The sequence below is a fragment of the Schistocerca gregaria genome, chromosome 5, assembly GCF_023897955.1.
Source record: "Schistocerca gregaria isolate iqSchGreg1 chromosome 5, iqSchGreg1.2, whole genome shotgun sequence".
NCBI classification, from domain to species: domain Eukaryota; kingdom Metazoa; phylum Arthropoda; class Insecta; order Orthoptera; family Acrididae; genus Schistocerca; species Schistocerca gregaria.
This window is the reverse complement of record NC_064924.1, coordinates 183,510,962-183,528,796: the sequence shown is the minus strand read 5'-3', so window position 1 is coordinate 183,528,796 and position 17,835 is coordinate 183,510,962. Positions and strand designations below refer to the sequence as shown.

General features: G+C 41.1%; 1 protein-coding gene across 3 annotated transcripts in view; it reads left to right on the top strand.

Moving 5' to 3' along the window:
* The window catches only part of LOC126272513 (venom dipeptidyl peptidase 4-like), a 301,501-nt gene that overhangs the window by 233,343 nt on the left and 50,323 nt on the right, over positions 1-17,835 (top strand). For all 3 annotated transcript variants that reach the window (XM_049975414.1, XM_049975413.1, XM_049975415.1), the window contains one exon: positions 2,463-2,677. In XM_049975414.1, the coding sequence (XP_049831371.1) occupies positions 2,463-2,677 (215 nt within the window). The remainder of the gene's footprint in view (positions 1-2,462; positions 2,678-17,835) is intronic.

The following is a 17,835-nucleotide window of genomic DNA, read 5'->3' as shown; positions in this document are numbered from 1 at the left end:
ACACGTGGGGCGTGAGGTCTCCACAGTACATCGATGTTGTCGCCAGTGGTCGGCGGAAGGTGCACGTGCCCGTCGACCTGGGACCGGACCGCAGCGACGCACGGATGCACGCCCAGACCGTAGGATCCTACGCAGTGCCGTAGGGGACTGCACCGACACTTCCCAGCAAGTTAGGGACACTGTTGCTCCTGGGGTATCGGCGAGGACCATTTGCAACCATCTCCATCAAGCTGGGCTACGGTCCCGCACACCGTTAGGCCGTCTTCCGCTCATGCCCCAACATCGTGCAGCCCGCCTCCAGTGGTGTCGCAACAGGCGTGAGTGGAGGGACGAATGGAGACGTGTCGTCTTCAGCAATGAGAGTCGCTTCTGCCTTGGTGCCAATGATGGTCGTATGCATGTTTGGCGCCTTGCAGGTGAGCGCCAAAATCAGGATGCATACGACCGAGGCACACAGGGCCAACACCCGGCATCATGGTGTGGGGAGCGATCTCCTACACTGGCCGTACACCTCTGGTGATCGTCGAGGGGACACTGAATAGTGCACGGTACATCCAAACCGTCATCGAACCCATCGTTCTACCATTCCTAGACCGGCAAGGAACTTGCTGTTCCAACAGGACAATGCACGACAGCATGTATCCTGTGCCACCCAAAGTGCTCTAGAAGGTGTAAGTCAACTACCCTGGCCAGCAAGATCTCCGGATCTGTCCCCCATTGAGCATGTTTGGGACTGGATGAAGCGTCGTCTCATGTGGTCTGCACGTCCAGCACGAACGCTGGTCCAACTGAGGCGCCAGGTGGAAATGGCATGGCAAGCCGTCCCACAGGACTACATCCAGCATTTCTACGATCATCTCCATGGGAGAATAGCAGCCTGCATTGCTGCAAAAGGTGGATATACATTGTGCTAGTGCCAACATTGTGCATCCTCTGTTGCCTGTGTCTATGTGCCTGTGGTTCTGTCAGTGTGATCATGTGATGTATCTGACCCCAGGATGTGTCAATAAAGTTTCCCCTTCCTGGGACAATGAATTCACGGTGTTCTTATTTCAATTTCCAGGAGTGTAGTATCAGTACCATATATATTTATCTCTGACTTTACTTTTAGAAACATGTTGTGATCAAAAAATTGCAACAAACAGTCTAATTCTGTTTATAATGTATCAACAGGAAACTGAATTCCACTCATTTCTTCATATAGAGGTAATTCAGGGAGTGCATCAGAATGACACCATTCATTATGAAGGGGAGGCTGTTGAACTGAATGACAGACCTGACTAATAGAAACTTGTGCATTATCAGCAGCCCAAGTTACTCTCTCCAGCTCACCTGAGTCATCATCGTCTTCTGAAACATCACCGATGTTGTCCGAAAGATTGTCTAGTTCTGTGCCATTGTTCAAGAGTTCTTCAATCTCTAAGTTTGACAAGTGATGTCTGTTAGCCATATTCACTATTTATATGTTTTTAAACATGGGAAGGATGCACACAATAGCACAACACAGCAGCCAACATAGAACAAAACAACCTTTAACAATACTCTGAGAATGTGCGCAGTTCACATTACACTGGTACCATTCACACGAGATTGGTGTTCTAGCCATCAACAATGCACTTACAACAAGCCAAACAATTAGTCTTGCCACTTACAAATCTAAAACATGTGTTTAAATCACAAATAAATAAGTCGCAAGTGAAGAACGTATGACATACGTCCGTCGGATTTTACGGATAAAACGTAGTGAACATATCTATTACGTCCGTCGGCTCCAATGTATTAAGAAACATGCGTATTAATTTGGCAGTGACCCTCATTACCTTCTTGTTAGAGCCTTACCAAGCTTGTACTCTGCACCAAGACATATTTTTGGATTTGGGCAGTATATTATATCAATAGTATTGCAAGTTATGTAAAAGTTTATTAGCACATTTTTTCCAGTCTTACTGTCATGTGAACTTTATCTTCCACTGATTTCAATACACCTACATTACAGTTGCTTCTTTCTCCCCTTGCCTATTTAGTCAATATTTTAAAGCATGATTTATAGGTAATAAGTTACATGAACTCCTCTCTATGCAATGTGTTTGTTATTGTATTATCTGTGATTGACTACAGACTGGCATATTGTCATCTGCCATGAGACAGAAAACAGTATTTTACAGTTTCGTATGTTTTGTTCCACAAACAAAATTGTCTCTTTGTTTATGACAAGTTAAATGAATAATTGGAAGTTTGATGACAATTGTTTTATCTAGGATATGTTCTCAGACTGTCTGTAGACAGAAGCATCAGAGCTATGCAACAGTTGAAGACATTTTCTGTCAGTTTTAAACATTTCTAATGCTTTACTTCATGCCTTATTAAGAAAGTTTTATTGTTAAATCTACATTTAGTAGTAGAAAATCACTTCTCTGAAGGCAAAAATTCAATTTTATCTTATGACATTGTCTCTTTAACAGAATTACCATTTCACTGAGGAACAGGAATGGGGCACCAGACAGCCATTTATTACAACTAGTGGCATGGATACCAAAGAGCAGTGGTCTGGTTTATGTGTACCAGAACAACATATATTACAGGCCAGCAGTACCTGCAATTGACGTGGAAATTGAATTAACAAATACTGGCATACCTGGTCAAATATACAATGGAGTCACAGATTTCTCCTACTATGGTAACAATGCTGTTACCATTTCTTCTAGTTATAAATAGCTGTAAGTGAGCATGGCTAATAATGGTAAAGGTTGTGATTTTCTCCCCTTTGTGTCTGTTGACTTCTCGCATTATGACTTGCGCCTGAAATACAATTTTGTCCTGACCGTTATGGCATAAGGTCATCAGACTTCTTTTCTACAGCAGTCTTGAATAGTGCTGGGATTAAGATTCTTCAACATAATATTGATTCTCACAAACAAATAAGAAGAGGTTCTTCAACAACATCTCCATTTATTCTTCTATGATATTACAGAAAATTCTTCATTACAAGACTAATAAGATGCAAAACATCACATATTTTCTCTTGTCCAGATTTTAAATAACAGTGATACAAATAAAACTTATACAAAATTTAATTGTTTTTTCAAGGATCTCTCACAGCACTGTTACACTGAGAGCATTTAACTTGGGCTTCTCTTGATACTGCAATCTGGCATGAGAGTGCTCAGAGTGCACAGGCACTTCATGTCATAGATTTACTGTGACTGCAGCCTTACCTTGGAGATGTGGGATGTCTCTCTGTACATTCATCACTTGCAAAAATACATAACAAAACCCCAAAACAATTGTGCTCTTCCAAATATTAGATCATTATATAATTTATAGTTCACAGACATTGTCTACTAGCCAAGCAGATGTAGGGTTAAACCTTCAAGTGGGAACATCTGAGTATCACCATTTACATGTCAGTCGTGAAGTTAGCTGACTTTACTGTTGCACCTCTGCACTTTGTTCAGGATGTAGCCTATGGTGACACTGTGGTAAAGGGAATTGATAAGTACCCTTGACAAAAATGTATTCATTCTGCCAAATTAGTGAATGAACAAATGACAAAAATTAAATCATATCACAATGTCCATTAACCAGTAATCATGATAATTGTCTCTGCATAACAGTTCCACTCAAACACAACTCCAGAGAGTGTAGACTCCTTGGTGATGAGCATGGGATCTGATTGTGTGAGGACAGGAAAACAGTGGACACATGTCTGGAATGAAGCGAATTTTTTTCTTGGAATTGTGGGGCACTGTGTGTTTTACAGACAGAATGAAGTGAAGGCAGTAATGAATGGAAAATGCCTAACAAACTTCCAATGTGTCTGTGGATCGTTCTCATTAAACTTGACCCATGTGGCCTGCAGATTGAAGTAATAGATTCTCAAAAAATGTATCTGTCCTCTACAATGGCCCAGAGTGCACTGCCCTCACTTCTTTTTTGCTGATCTGCACCCATACATGCCACACTTTGCCAGAATTTTGCCTATCATCAGATATGCTCACCAACGGACATCTTCTGCAGCTACCTTGGCCTGGTTATGAGTGGCTCTGTCCATTCACACATTTTTGTGGCATGGCTGACACACAGATCCTGTCTTGAAGAGTGGAGCTCAGAAGCTGGGAGAAACTGTAGGCATCCGGCTTGTGTGGCAGATGTTTGGGTTTTGTGTGCTTTGTTGTGATGTCGGTGTTAGTGTGATGTAAGTGGGCCAGTCAGTGGCAATAGGGTATTGGCACACAACATCAGCAGGTGCATGGTGGGTGTGACCTTATGCAGCTGGATAGTGCCAGTAGTGGCAAGAGCTCTGTCACATGAAAAACTGTCATCTCAAAATAAAAAAAATTAAAAAGCTGATAATAAAAGGTTACAAAATAAAGTGTTCGAGAGTTTCACTGCTCAAAGCTCACAGACACACTCGGTCATGGGAGCATGGTGACAGATTCAGTCTGGACTCAATGTTTCAGCACAGCAGATGTACAGAGATCACACAAAGTGTCTATACTCACGTGAGTATGGTGTCATCGCATGAATGCAGTTCACCAAACTGTGATCGACAAGCCTGGCAGTGCAGAGGGAGATGTCTAGATCATGGACACAGAAACAGAAACCTAGTGCAGAAGTTAATTCGGCCTCAATTCCCGATGACGGAGAGGCACTGGGACATGAATGTGAGTCTGGGAGTCACAACAGACAAGCAGCTCGTTACACGGAAGATGGTTTCCAGAACTCAACTGATGGCATGGCTCACTAGAGACAGGATCTCTACAGCAGGTGACAGACAGCTGGGGCATTGTTATGATGCAGCACAGGCGTTTGAAATGGTGCAGCGGCCAGAGTGCATGATGTAGACTGTTGTTGGCTGTGGTGGGGCTGACTCGGGTGTTTGTGGAGAGCATGGCCTTGGAAGCTGTGCATGCTGGCTGGTCAAGATAGGGTGGAGCTGTGGCACATGTGGTGGTGCAATGACAGCTGGTGGTGTGCATGCCACATTGGCAGCCATAGGTGAGGGCTCTGTCTGACTGGTGATGGAGGAAGTGTCATCTCTTAACAAGTCTTCTGCTGTGTCAAAGAAGTGAATGGTGGCAGGAGTGGTCGAGATGAAAGCCAATTTGACTCAGTTGGTTGACACTTTGGTTGGTTTAACGTTGCATGTGATGACAAGCATTCTCTGGCTGTGGTTGATGACATGCTGTGGACCCAAGTACAGCCACCAAAGTGGTGGCTGTACTGTGTCTGTACACAGCATGACACATATTGAGTGCTGTAAGTTAGCATGTATGAACACTTTGCAGGTGCCATGCTGTGTCACTGAGTGTGGTCTGAGGTGGGCCATGTGAACACACAGACATTCTGTCAGTGGAGGGTCAATGCATCACAGAGTGATGGTGCCTCCTCCAAAAATCACCAGGGTTGGTGAGAGATTGTCGGTGCACATGGTCGGCAGATGAAGCACCAATCTCTTCTTTTGGTGTTACTCACAGGCCATGCAGCACCAGCGGGAGTGCGTCCATCCAGGCAGCATCATGGCAAGTTAGGGCAGCTTTTAGTGTTTGATGGAGCTGTATGACCATGTTGTTAGATGCTGGGTGGTAGCTGGTAGTTCTATGTAACTGCACACCACACAGTCAGGCAACGTGTGTGAACAGTGCATAATCATTCAGGGGCCACGACCTGTTGCGATGTGAGTGGGGCAGCTGAGGAGTGCCATCCAGTTTTCAATGAAGGCTTTGGTGATGAACTTGGTGGTGATGTCTGCTAAGGACTTTGCCTCCAGCCAGTGTGTGAAGTGGTCTACCATCATCAGCATATAACACTTGGCTAGGGATAGAGGGAGCAGGCACATGATGTCAAAATTGACATGTGCAAAACAGACTGTCACATCGAGAAAGGCACCAATGGGTGTGCCTCCCAACTTTGTCATGCTGGCATGCTCTGCAGGTGCATGCCCATTGACGTCAATCTTTTCACAGTCCTGACCAGATGAAATGTGAGGCCATGTGTGACATAATGGTGTTGATGCTGGGGTGTGATAGTCCATGGACATGGTCAAAAGCAGTGTGCTTGAGTATCTGTGGGAGAAATGGGCAGTGTGCGCCTGTTGGAATGTCACACCAAATTTTAGGGGCACAGCTGGGAACGGGCACTATCTCGAGCTGTAGGCTGCTGGAGGTTTCATGGCAGAGGCTATCTGGTTGTTTGTCATTCTCCTCTTCTTGGGCAGCATCCTTGAAGTTCACAGGAGAAGTGTTAATGGCACAAGTGCAGGACAAGCAATCTGAGATGATGATGTCAATCCAAAAATATGGCATATATCCATGGAGAACTGCAACACATACTCCAGCTGCCAGAATTGACATGGTGTACATTTCATGTTATTGTTTCAAAATTCCTCATTTAGGGGCTTGTGATTGACAAAAATTACAAAGGGGTGAGCTTCTACCAATGGGCAGACGTTTCTTACTGCCTTGACCACTGCAAGCAAGTCATTGTCATAAGCACTCCATGTGCACTGAGACTCTGAAAGCTTCTGCAGGAAGGAACCAAGTCACTGCCAGCTGCCACTGACATGTTTTTGAAGCAATGCACCTATCGCTAATTGGCTTGCATCCAGTTCAGCATCATGCACCAGTGAGTGAGCATCTTCATTTATGGGAGGCTTCATTTGGACTTAATAAAGCTGCTCTCCAGTGCCTCCATCCAGTTAACAGGGGCTCTTTGCTTCGAGGTAGGGAAACATAGTACCAGTCAGGGGTTCCAGCACTGTGGTGGTGCAAGGCAAATGCCCCAATAAAAATTAAAATGCCAATGTAGCAGCATAATGTCTTTGTGCATCTGTGGATGCAGCATGCTCAAGATCGGCTGTACCTTGCCTCGTAGTGGCATGGATCAGCTAGGGGTGATTAAATGCCCTAGAAATTCAATTTCCATGACCCTGAATATACTATATGTGGGGTTAATGATGATGCGGGACTTGCTCAGATGCCAAAATATGATCGTTAGATGGTGACGGTGGAGTTAGGGTGACTTCAAATAGGCGAGAATGTAGTTGAGGTACATGAAACACCATGGTAAGCCTCATAAGATGACATCTAGGAAAGGCTGCCAGGTGTGGGTGGCATTTGGAAGGCTAAACATCATGTATATATTTCCAAAATGCCCTATTGGCATAACAATTGCTGTCTTCTGAATGTCTTCAAGTGCCACAGGGATTTGCATGAAAACCTTTAAGCAGTCAGGTTTGCTAAATATAACTGAACCCATCAATGCATGACTAAAATCCTGCAGATGTTATACTGAATATCGATCAACATTTAAGGCACGATAGTCCCCACATGGGTGCCATAAGTTATCTTGGCAAGACAACATGGATGGCATGAGGTGAACAAGCTAATAAAGACTATGGAAATTCCTATAATACCTGACCCTCTCCCTTCATACTGTATGCATGAAAAAAACATAAGATTAATCTACATGAAAGGGACATATGGATTAAAGGTAAAGGTAGGGATGGATATGTGAAATTTAATGGTGATTGCACGATTTATTACCATAAATAAAGAAAAGACACTACACATGTAGTCACAATGAAGTGGACTGTCAAAGGTTTGACATCCCTCTGTTCACCAGTTGGGTGACTGAGCTCTGTTCAGTATGTCTGCATGTGGTCCAAGGGCCTTCACTGGTTTAACACTAAGAAGGCGGACAGCCATCACTGACCCACTGTTTTCAGATTTGTTGTCTAACTGATAAGTAGCATGTTTGCAATGCTGGCTAATAAGTCATAGAGGCCAAGTAAATCTGCACCCAGGATTGGTTAATTCACATCAGCTACAGTAAAAGTCCAAGGAAATGTGTGGCACAGTCCATGGTCCAAAGTTCAGTGATGTGTGCCATACATTTTAATTGTTGAATTTTTTGCCACCATAAGAGACAGTTCTTTACCCTTCCAGTGGTCTCTTAGCATAGATCATGGGAAGACAGAAAGATCAGAACCTATATTGACAAGCTGCTTCACACTGCCAGCCCATTCCATCATGAAGAGACACCTGGATATTGCTCTGTACCTGGGTGCGCCTAGGCCCAGTTGCGGCTGGCATCTGGGTGCAAGCAGGGAGACGAGTACTTTGTTGCTTTGTTGCTCAAGGGAGAATATCAGCAGAACCTGCCTCTGTCCATGAGGGTGCCAACTGGTTGGCCTGCCTGCTGAGTGCTGCCACCTGTGTGGTCAAGTCCTGAACTAGGTGGGGCAGGTCGAAATCTATACCGGTGGTTGCAGGAGATCCAAGTTCCTGCAGAGCCAAATTTGCCATTGCAGCTGTGGTATTGTCACTGCTGCAGCAGTGGTATTGGGCAACATTGCCAGTGCATCATTCTCCCAATCAGCCAAGTCTGCAATGGCACACAGCATTTTTGTTCGTGTGGCAATAACTGCTTGCACTTGTGCTGGAAGGCTGCACATCCAGATAGCACACAACAGTAAGTCTGGAACCACATCGGGCTGTGTGAGGCTCTGCAGATCCTTGTGGTGCAGCAACTGATGTACCCATTGCTCCTGTGATGATGAAATTCAGCAGATTAACTCCTCTTTTGGCCACTTATATGAAGACTGCATTGGCAGGGCAATGATTATGTCCCGTGCCTTGGCCATGTACTCTTGATGTAGCTGGCTCACAGAATGTCCGAATTTGGCAAGGTTGCAGGTGATGTTGATGCTCAAGAAAATTGCCTTCACTTTGCTGAACCACACAACTGGTTCATGGGATTAAAATGCTTGCTGTTGCTCCCATAACAGTGGGAGCTGTTGATGTGGCTGTGCCTTGTGCATGTAGGATTTCCTCAGATAGCTCAGGGAGGACAGAAACCATGCATGTGAGAGTAGCTGTAGCCTCAGTCTCCAGTCTCTGATTGCATGCTAGCAGCTTATCTATTGTCTGTTGCCCTTTGTCTACTATCTGTTGTCTTTTACAGTTCTTCCAAAGTCATCATCTTGCTTTAACACCTAGTTCACAATGGTTTATTCCAAACTCATTCTTTGCTTAAAGTCAAACAATGGAAAATCCAGGATGGAATGTAACAATATTATGAGAAGGAAAGTTGCTACTCACAATACAGCAGAGATGCTGAGTTGCAGATTGGCACAACAAAAAGTAAGTGTAAGTGTTAGATTACAAACAGTGATGAAACTTCATCACCATCACCAAGCCCAGTGATCATGTCAGGGCTACCATTCAATTGTGAACATGTAGGTATCACCAATTACCTGTCAGTCGCGCAGTGAACAGACTTTACTGTCACACCCATGCACTTTGTTCAGGATATAGGCTATGGTGATTACGTGGCAACAGGAATTGACAAGTACAATTGGCAACAATGTACTTATTCTGTCAAATGAGTGACTGAACAAGTGACAAAAATGAAATCAGGTCACAATGTCCATTAACCAGCAACCATGATAATTGTATCTGCACAAGAGTTCCACTCGAACATCTATTCCAGAGGCTGTACACTTCTTGGTCATGAGCACAATGACTGACTGTGTGAGTACATGAGAACAGTGGACACATTTCCAGAAAGAAACTTACCTTCTTTTCACGATCACGGGGCAACATGTATTTCATGGATGCAACAAAGCAAAGGTGGAAATGAATGGAAAGCACCAAACAAATTTCCTTACATGTCTTTGTGGAGCTTGAATTAAGCTTGTCCCACATGGTCCATGGATTGAAGTTACAGATTCTTGAAAAACACATCTTTACTGTATAGTGGTTCAGTTTGCACTGCCCTTTTTCTTATAATTCCTGCCTGTGTGCACCAAACATTGCCAGAAGTTTGCCTGTCAAGAGGTATGCACGCACATATGCACACCAATGGATATCTAACACAGCTAACTTGGGCTGGCCATAAGCTCATGAATTTTTTTGCAGGTATGCTGCCACAACCTCAGTCTACTGAACCGCTTTTATGTAACCTTTAAGAACTCACACATTGTTCATGGCATTAGAATTATGAACAACACTTTTGACTTTTATGATAAACCGAGAAAATGCTTTTCAGAATTTTGCAATGGCATTACAAGTAAAAGATAACATCTCCCCATTACTAGGTAAGCTGATAACAATAATTTTAGTTTATCGATCAAATTAAAATGTTCTAAGTAATTTTCAGACAATTCATTTAGTATTATTTCACAGGATGTCTTGTCAAATGCACTACTTATAAAGCTGCAATCTTCCCAACCAATTTTTGGATGATTAAAGTCTCATCCAAATGACAGTACAATTGGGAAATGCTTGTATTAAAATCTGAGATTTTTTCTGAAGTTTTCAGTTATGTCTGGAAATAAGACTAGTAGTCTATTGAATGATCCAATTATAAGTTCACGTTTGCCCTTTACACTGATCCTTGCTGAAATATTCTCACATATCTCATGTGTTAGTCACTGCAAGTGGATGTGTGTGTGTGTGTGTTGCACTCCATATTTCATGTTGTTTATTTGAGGTATACTGACACAAAGTGGTCATCTTTGGCACACTAGGGTAAAAGATGACAAAAAATCTGATAAGTGCAAAATTCATGTGATTCGCATGTTTGATCTGCATGTTTATTTACTTGTTTTTATGTATAAAGTCAACTTACAGTATTTCTTTTCCTCAGAGTAAAATTGTGTGTCAGATAACATTGTTTCAAAAACTTAGATCCAAAGACTACATGTAAAATTTAAACACATTTTTCGTCTTTATTTTAGCAATACTCTTGCAGGTATAGTGATATATTGTGTAGTATGGGGTAAGGCAAATGAAAGTGGCCCAGAGAACAGAGTTACGGGGTACAAAGAAACACAGCAGTGGAAAAGAAATACAGTACCAACCTGACTCATAGCACATCTTGAAAGTGACAACATTTTGTCTCTTGGCACTTTTGGATCCTGGTCAGCAAGTAGATGAAGGCAGATCAAAGCTGGACTGCTGAAATTGCTGCAGTCTCATCCGAAATGTTCTGTTGCAGTTCTTGAAGACTGTGAGGAGTGTTGTGATCCACCTCGGACTTGAGGCCTTCCCAGACCAAATAACCACACATTGATAGTCAGGTGGTCTGGGAGGCCACCTAGGGCCACAATCAGATTGACCTCTACTAAAATGTCTGTCAGGTGTGAAGATTGTGTAAATGTGCTTGATGGTTTGTCTGGCTGTGTGGGCAGTTGCTCCACCCTGTTGGAAGTAACTGTAGGTCTTTTTCTCGTCCATTAACACCGCCATAAATTCAAGTCCAATCATATCCACCCATCCGGGCTACTTCTATTTGCCCCATCCTGTACCACATCATCAATTTTAAACAATCTGTTTTTCTCAGAAAATTAATACAGTCTCTAGTATTATATCATTAATTGTAAACATAATTAATTTCAAAATGAAACTTTTCCATGCAGTACACTCATTCAAAACCAACAGTTCCTTAATTTCATTTTATATTTACATGAAAATAGGTATAGTTTTGAGAATTATTGTATGATTGCAAACAAACAATTTTGAGAATTTTGATAAATTATTAGTGTTTTGCATGACCTGTTTGTTACTAAATCAGCACTTATGGTTTACAAGGAGTTGAGAAAACCAATGAGCCTGATTTTTTATCTACCATTTTTTAAAATTTTTTTTTTCCAACAATTGTATTGTCACCTTTAAAGTAGCTCCTTTCAACAGCTATACATCAGCAGAGTTGTTGTTCCCAGTCTTTGTAGCAGTGCTGAAAGGCTTCACCTGGTAGGGCCTTTAACATGTTGGTCACATTCTTTCGAATATCTTCCAAGCTCCCAAAATCACATCCTTTTCACACATTTTTTCAATTTTGTGAAAAGAAAATAGCCTCAAAGACTCAGATTCGATGAATATGGGGGTTGTGGAACCAGGAGAATGCCTTTTGAGATAAAAAATTGTGTGATGGAAATGGCTGTGTGACATGAAGCTTTGTCATGATGCAGCATCCATTTGTCTGCAATGTCCAGTCTCACTCAATTCACCCTTCTACTGAGCCCTTCAAAGTACATATTTGTACAATGCTTGTTTGACAGTTTGTCCTAGAGGAATAAATTCTTTATGAACAATAGCACCATTGTCAAAAAACCAAATCAGCATTGTTTTGATCTTTGATTTGGTCTTTTGAGCCTTTTTCAGTCAAGGAGATGTCTCAGTGTGCCATTCCTCATTTTGTTGTTTTATCTCAGGATCATACTCAAAAACATAAGACATATCACCTGTGATTACATGATTGAACCATTCATGGTCATTGATAATCGTCTCAAGAAGAACAATGTTGTGATGTTATTCAGCAACGTTTTGACAGAAAACATTCTACAAATCTTCAGTCAAAATCTGAAGTATGATGAAAATGTTTAAGTTTAACAGATCACCCATCATCCTCATTATTAAACATCAGGCTAATCTCACAAAAGAATGCACATGTTCAATGTTTTTGTCAGTTTTTTACACTGAAGGTCTCTCTGAGTGAGGTTCATCTTCAACATATTCTCGGCCTTCCAAAAATGATTTGTGCAAGTGAAAAATTTGTATTCTTGATAAGAAATGTTCTCCATAGGATTGTTTCAGCTTTACAAAGTTCATACTCACAAATCCCACAAGTTTAACCAAAACATGACTGCATTACATTACTCTAAATTCTGCTGTTCCATTTTTTGCAACACATAACAAAAACACAACTTCACTGATAGCACTCTAAAAAATTATGTGATGGGTGTAAGGATCTGAATTTCAGACTGAGCATCTGTAAGAGATGAACATATCAGTCTACACAAGCAGAACAAGCAGCATTGCCAGATTTCTTGCATTGTTGTCAGTCTCACTACTTTTCCCACACATCTCATACAGCAGTAGTAAATAAATAATGCACTGTGGCACATTAGTTTTCTCTTTCAGAAGAAGTGTACACTATCTGCATTATTTGTAAATTAACACTATTGTTGAATTTGTTAGTGACCATAGCCTGAAAAACATTTCAGAGAAACAATAAAACTCATACCAAGTTTTTGTTGACATAATAGATCTCTCATTTTGGTTGTAAATCACATTAGATTTAAAAGACTACTGATAATGCTTGGTGCACGTCAGAATTGTAAATTAAGGGAGAATCAGCAAGCTTAGTTTAAAGTTATTTATTATCTGTTATGTAAAATAATTCACCAGGGACAATGCAATCACACTGTGTTTGCTGTTCTCGGGCAGTGGATGAGTTGGTTACCATTTGTAAGCATCTGGTATTCACCCTGACTACTGTCAAGCAATTGGAAGCTACTGCAAACAGATGTATCTAGAGGTCTACTGAGAATTATGGAACAGAGATAGAGAAAGGTACTTCAAGTACTATCCTCTCCTGTGGATACTGTTGATACTGTCTCTTACAATGACTCTCTTACAATGACACTCTATCCAAGCTAACATGTTGCATCCTCCCCATCAAAAAGTCTTCAATCCAGTCAGACATTTCACTTCATACCCCATATGATCACACTTTTGCCAATAAATGTGGGTGTGGTACAGATGCAATTGCTTTTCTGAACTCAAGATGGCATTGAGGTAATTCTGCTCAAGATGCCTCATTATGTCTGAGCTCAGAATAAGTTCTGGGACAAACCAATTTTAAAGATTACAAAGGGTTAGAAACAATTGTAACTGAAGCCACTAACATCTGGAATCATCTTGCACTAAAAAGAGAGAGCTTTATTTAATGCAGAGGGTTAGCTGTAATAAAGAATCAAAGTGGCACTACAAATAGTATTACAAAATTCTTTATGGTACCTTCAAAAGGCAAATTCTGAGAACAAATTAAATGCAATTTGTAGAAGTATGGTGGATGAAATGAATAAACTCAATAACACAAATGATGTTCAAGTTTTTGATGACAGAAGAAGTGAAACAGGTTATATTGCCGCACGTTGTGGTGCGTGCAGTGTGGCATAGTGTTTAGCATCACTGGCTAGCATGCTGTGGGTTGCCCATTCAAAACTGAGCACCAGCAGTTATTTGTTATTTAGTATTTATTGCTTCTGAAAGGTATTTGAAATATCTTGTGTTTGTAATGTTTGTATATTCTGGAATATTTTATGTCAGTATAAAGAACAACATTCTGCAACATTTGATATTTATATAAATAGCTGCAGTCTCTGCCCCAGAGTTCAGTTCTGTTCTGACTGTACACCAGTGTTCGCAATAGATGTGCTTTCAGTGCTAAATGTTGTATTTCACTAAAGACCCTGCTTTAGGATTTGGACTGAGTCTGATTGTGAAGTAACATTGTTTGGTAGGTGCCAGGTATTTCAAAACATTTACATTACCATAGCTCCAATTAGGCAATGTAAAATCCATTGTCTACAGGGACAGGAGCTGGAATACAAGCAGTACATTGTTTTCATGATCAGTATATTCAGTAGACCATGGATTCAAAGCCAGCAGTAAGTGAGCTACAGATTAGGCATCCATCAGTGTTTTCTGGAGGTGCCAATGCATTGTGGAAACCCAACAGAAAACTGACTCCCCAGCATGGTCCCTATGGCAGTTGTGGAAGACCATCATGACCTCACCCCTCTCATACCAAACAGTTAGAGAAGAATACAGCATTTTTTGGCAGAGAAGAATATAGCATTTTTTGGCAGCTAGAACAATCAGACCAAGTAAGGATGAGATAACAGTTATGAATGTCAATCTGATACATTAGGAGGTAATACAAAATGTTGAAGATGAGGTGCATCATCTTTAGTACCACTCTCTGCCAAAAGCTGAAAGCAGCAGGAGGTGTGAGCTTGGGCAACTTGGACTTATGCCACAGCCATCAAATGACAACCAAGGATGCAACGAACACAGGTATTACCAAATTCTATACCAAGTACAGTTCCACATAGAAGAACAGACAGTTGGAGGACAGATGACAACATCCCAGTATGTTGCCATTGGGGGTGATCTGGACACATTGACTGTTATCGGAGGGAAAGAAGACAGTTTTTACAAGTACTGCATCATGAGGTGTCAACCGTCACAACAGTTCTATTTGCAAAAGTCCCCTGCAAATGATTATAGGAATCCAATGTTCTACCCTCTATGAGATGGTTCTCCAAAACACAGTAGCTGTTCCATGTCACCATACAGAGGTACCAACAGCTCACTTAGCTGCCAATTTCAGGAAAACTAAATGATGTGACCATCTATGTAGGTGAATGGCTGTGACCACCAGAGATGTAAATCCTCTATGGATGAGAGTCACCAAGATGTCAGGAAATTTCATTGCTCCCATCATCAATGGTCAGCTTTTGTAGGTGTTAGTCAACTTGGGGCCTCCTTTTCTGTAATATCAAATGCTTTTTTCTGTCAATTAAAAAAGATTATGTTCTATCATAGGAAATCAGCTGTGCTGGAAGTCGCAAAATAGGAAATATGTTCAGCCAGTATGAAAATGTTTTGCAAATACAGGTATGACTATCGATGAGAGACCACAATCCTTCAAATTTGATATTTTAACAGAATATAGTCAGAAAGTAAGTCTTGGGTGGGAATTCTTGCAGACATCAAAAGCAGTCATGGATTGTGGAAGATAAGAACTCCATGCTGATGAAGCTTTTCCAACAAGCACATTTAACAAAGATTGCTCTGGTTGTTTGTTTGCCATTGAAAATGTTGTTATCCTGTCGCTATCAATGGCACAAGTTAGTCAAACTGTGAAGCTTTTGTTTCACAGAAAGCTACTCAGGTTCACCAAAGAAATCTACATGCCAGTGATGTTCATAATCATTGTAGGTGGTCAAGGAGAACTTTGGATTAGTAATTGTCACACACAGCCACAACTCATTCCTAAGGATATATGTGCAGAGACAGCTGAACCCTCCTGGGAAGGGCAGCTTAGTGTCACTGATAAAGAATCATGCTCCACAACCACAATGGACAACACTGGAGGTGAACTACAATTGAACTGCCAATAGGACCTTGCCTGGACAAGTAGCAATGCAAATGAGTGATAGCTGTTCTGCATTAATTTATGGATGCTTTCAAATCTGGAGTGGAGAAAAGACAGCGACACTGTGGATCGTTAACCAATTAGCCACCTCTCATTTAGTGCCACAAGCTGAAAGATGGATAATCCAGAAGAAAGGGGAGAGGTCGCTACAAGATGGTGTCTGAATATTCAGAGAGTCCTTGGCCCTCTCCTGCAATCTTTGAGAAGAAGGAGTGCAGCACACAGCATTTCTGCATCGACTAGCAACAAATGAATAAAATAATGATGGAAGACGCCTGTTCATTTCCCTGCACTGATGACACCCTGGACTGCTTGAAAGCTTCAAAATATTTCCCAACCATGGATATACTGAAAGGTTACTGGCAAACTGAGGATGACAAGACTGACTCAGAAAAGACTGCATAACACTTGAGGCCTCTAAAGAGTTCTAAGTTATGTTGTTTGGGCTACATGATATTCCAGGTGTCTTACAGCATATGATGGAAACCTGCTTCAACATCTACTTTTCAAATCGATAATTTTGATGACAATGATTTTGATGATGACAGTGATTCATTTGTGAACAGTTTGTGTGAAATGATGATGGAATCATTCCAACCTGAAGAGCTTCAAAAATATCACAGAATGAAAAGCTTTGTATTGTAATGCTTCTGTAAATATATTTGAATGAAAGTGTACTTTTTGTTTTAATGTGTACACTAATTTTCGATCAGTGGCATCACTGTTGTTGTGCTGTGATGTACTTGCTGCCAGGTGACAGTGATTTAAATAAGAGTGCATGGAGATGTGCTGTGTTTGCATTACAGAGTGCGTAATGCTCCATTTTCAAATATGACTGTATTAGGTATCAACACACTAGAGTGCTGCCATCTACAGAAGCTTGTGTTAACTCAGTGTCAAACTGTAGTAGTTGTGATGAGAAATAGGTTGTAATTATTACATTCAAGTTAGTAAGTCTGAAATGGCTACTTCTTCACTCACAGACCCTTCTGAGGAAGAGACTAGTGCTTTTAGAGGTCTGTCTATGTGAAAATGAAAATGACGATAATTTTGATGACAATGATTTTGCTGCTGTCAGGGGTAGGGGATACAGATCCATCACCCATTTTTCACTGAACATAACAAAATGAATAGCATGCAGTGGAATTTGCTAAAAGCTTTTGCCCACAGTAGCACATATAGTTACATGTCTTCAGTGGGTCAAACAACACAGAAACTGAACAGTACCTTACTGGAGGTGTGTAGGATGGCCCAATGAACTATTACTCTGCCTCTTTTCAAATGGTGCAAGGTGTCTTGTGTACCTATAGTCCTATGAGTCATTTTTGAATGAGGGTGTTTATTGCAACATACTTGGTAACCAAGTGTTGCCCTTTTTTCTACACTTTCATAATGAGTATACCATGGACAATATTATTTTTCAAGTTGACAGCACCATGTTCACTGGGCAGCACCTGGTTTGGCACTCAGGCATCCAATCACAACTGGACTGGACCTCTAAATCATCCACTCTTAATCTCATTGAAAATGTCTGGGACTATCAAGTTTACTTCATTCTGTGTCATTCTTTAGAAGTCGAAATGTTGAAATATTTGAAGTTATCAAAAATGTTAAATATTTCTGTAATTTTTCTATGTGATAATTTTATGGTGTAATGCATGTAAAGTCAGTAAAGCTCTTAATATTTAGACACTAGTGTCAAAGAACATCATGTATGGACTTTATCAGGTATCTTAGCATACTTATAATTATATCCTATATATCGTAGCATGGAAAATGTAACATTTATTAACAACACAAATGGAAAAAACAATAATACAAAAA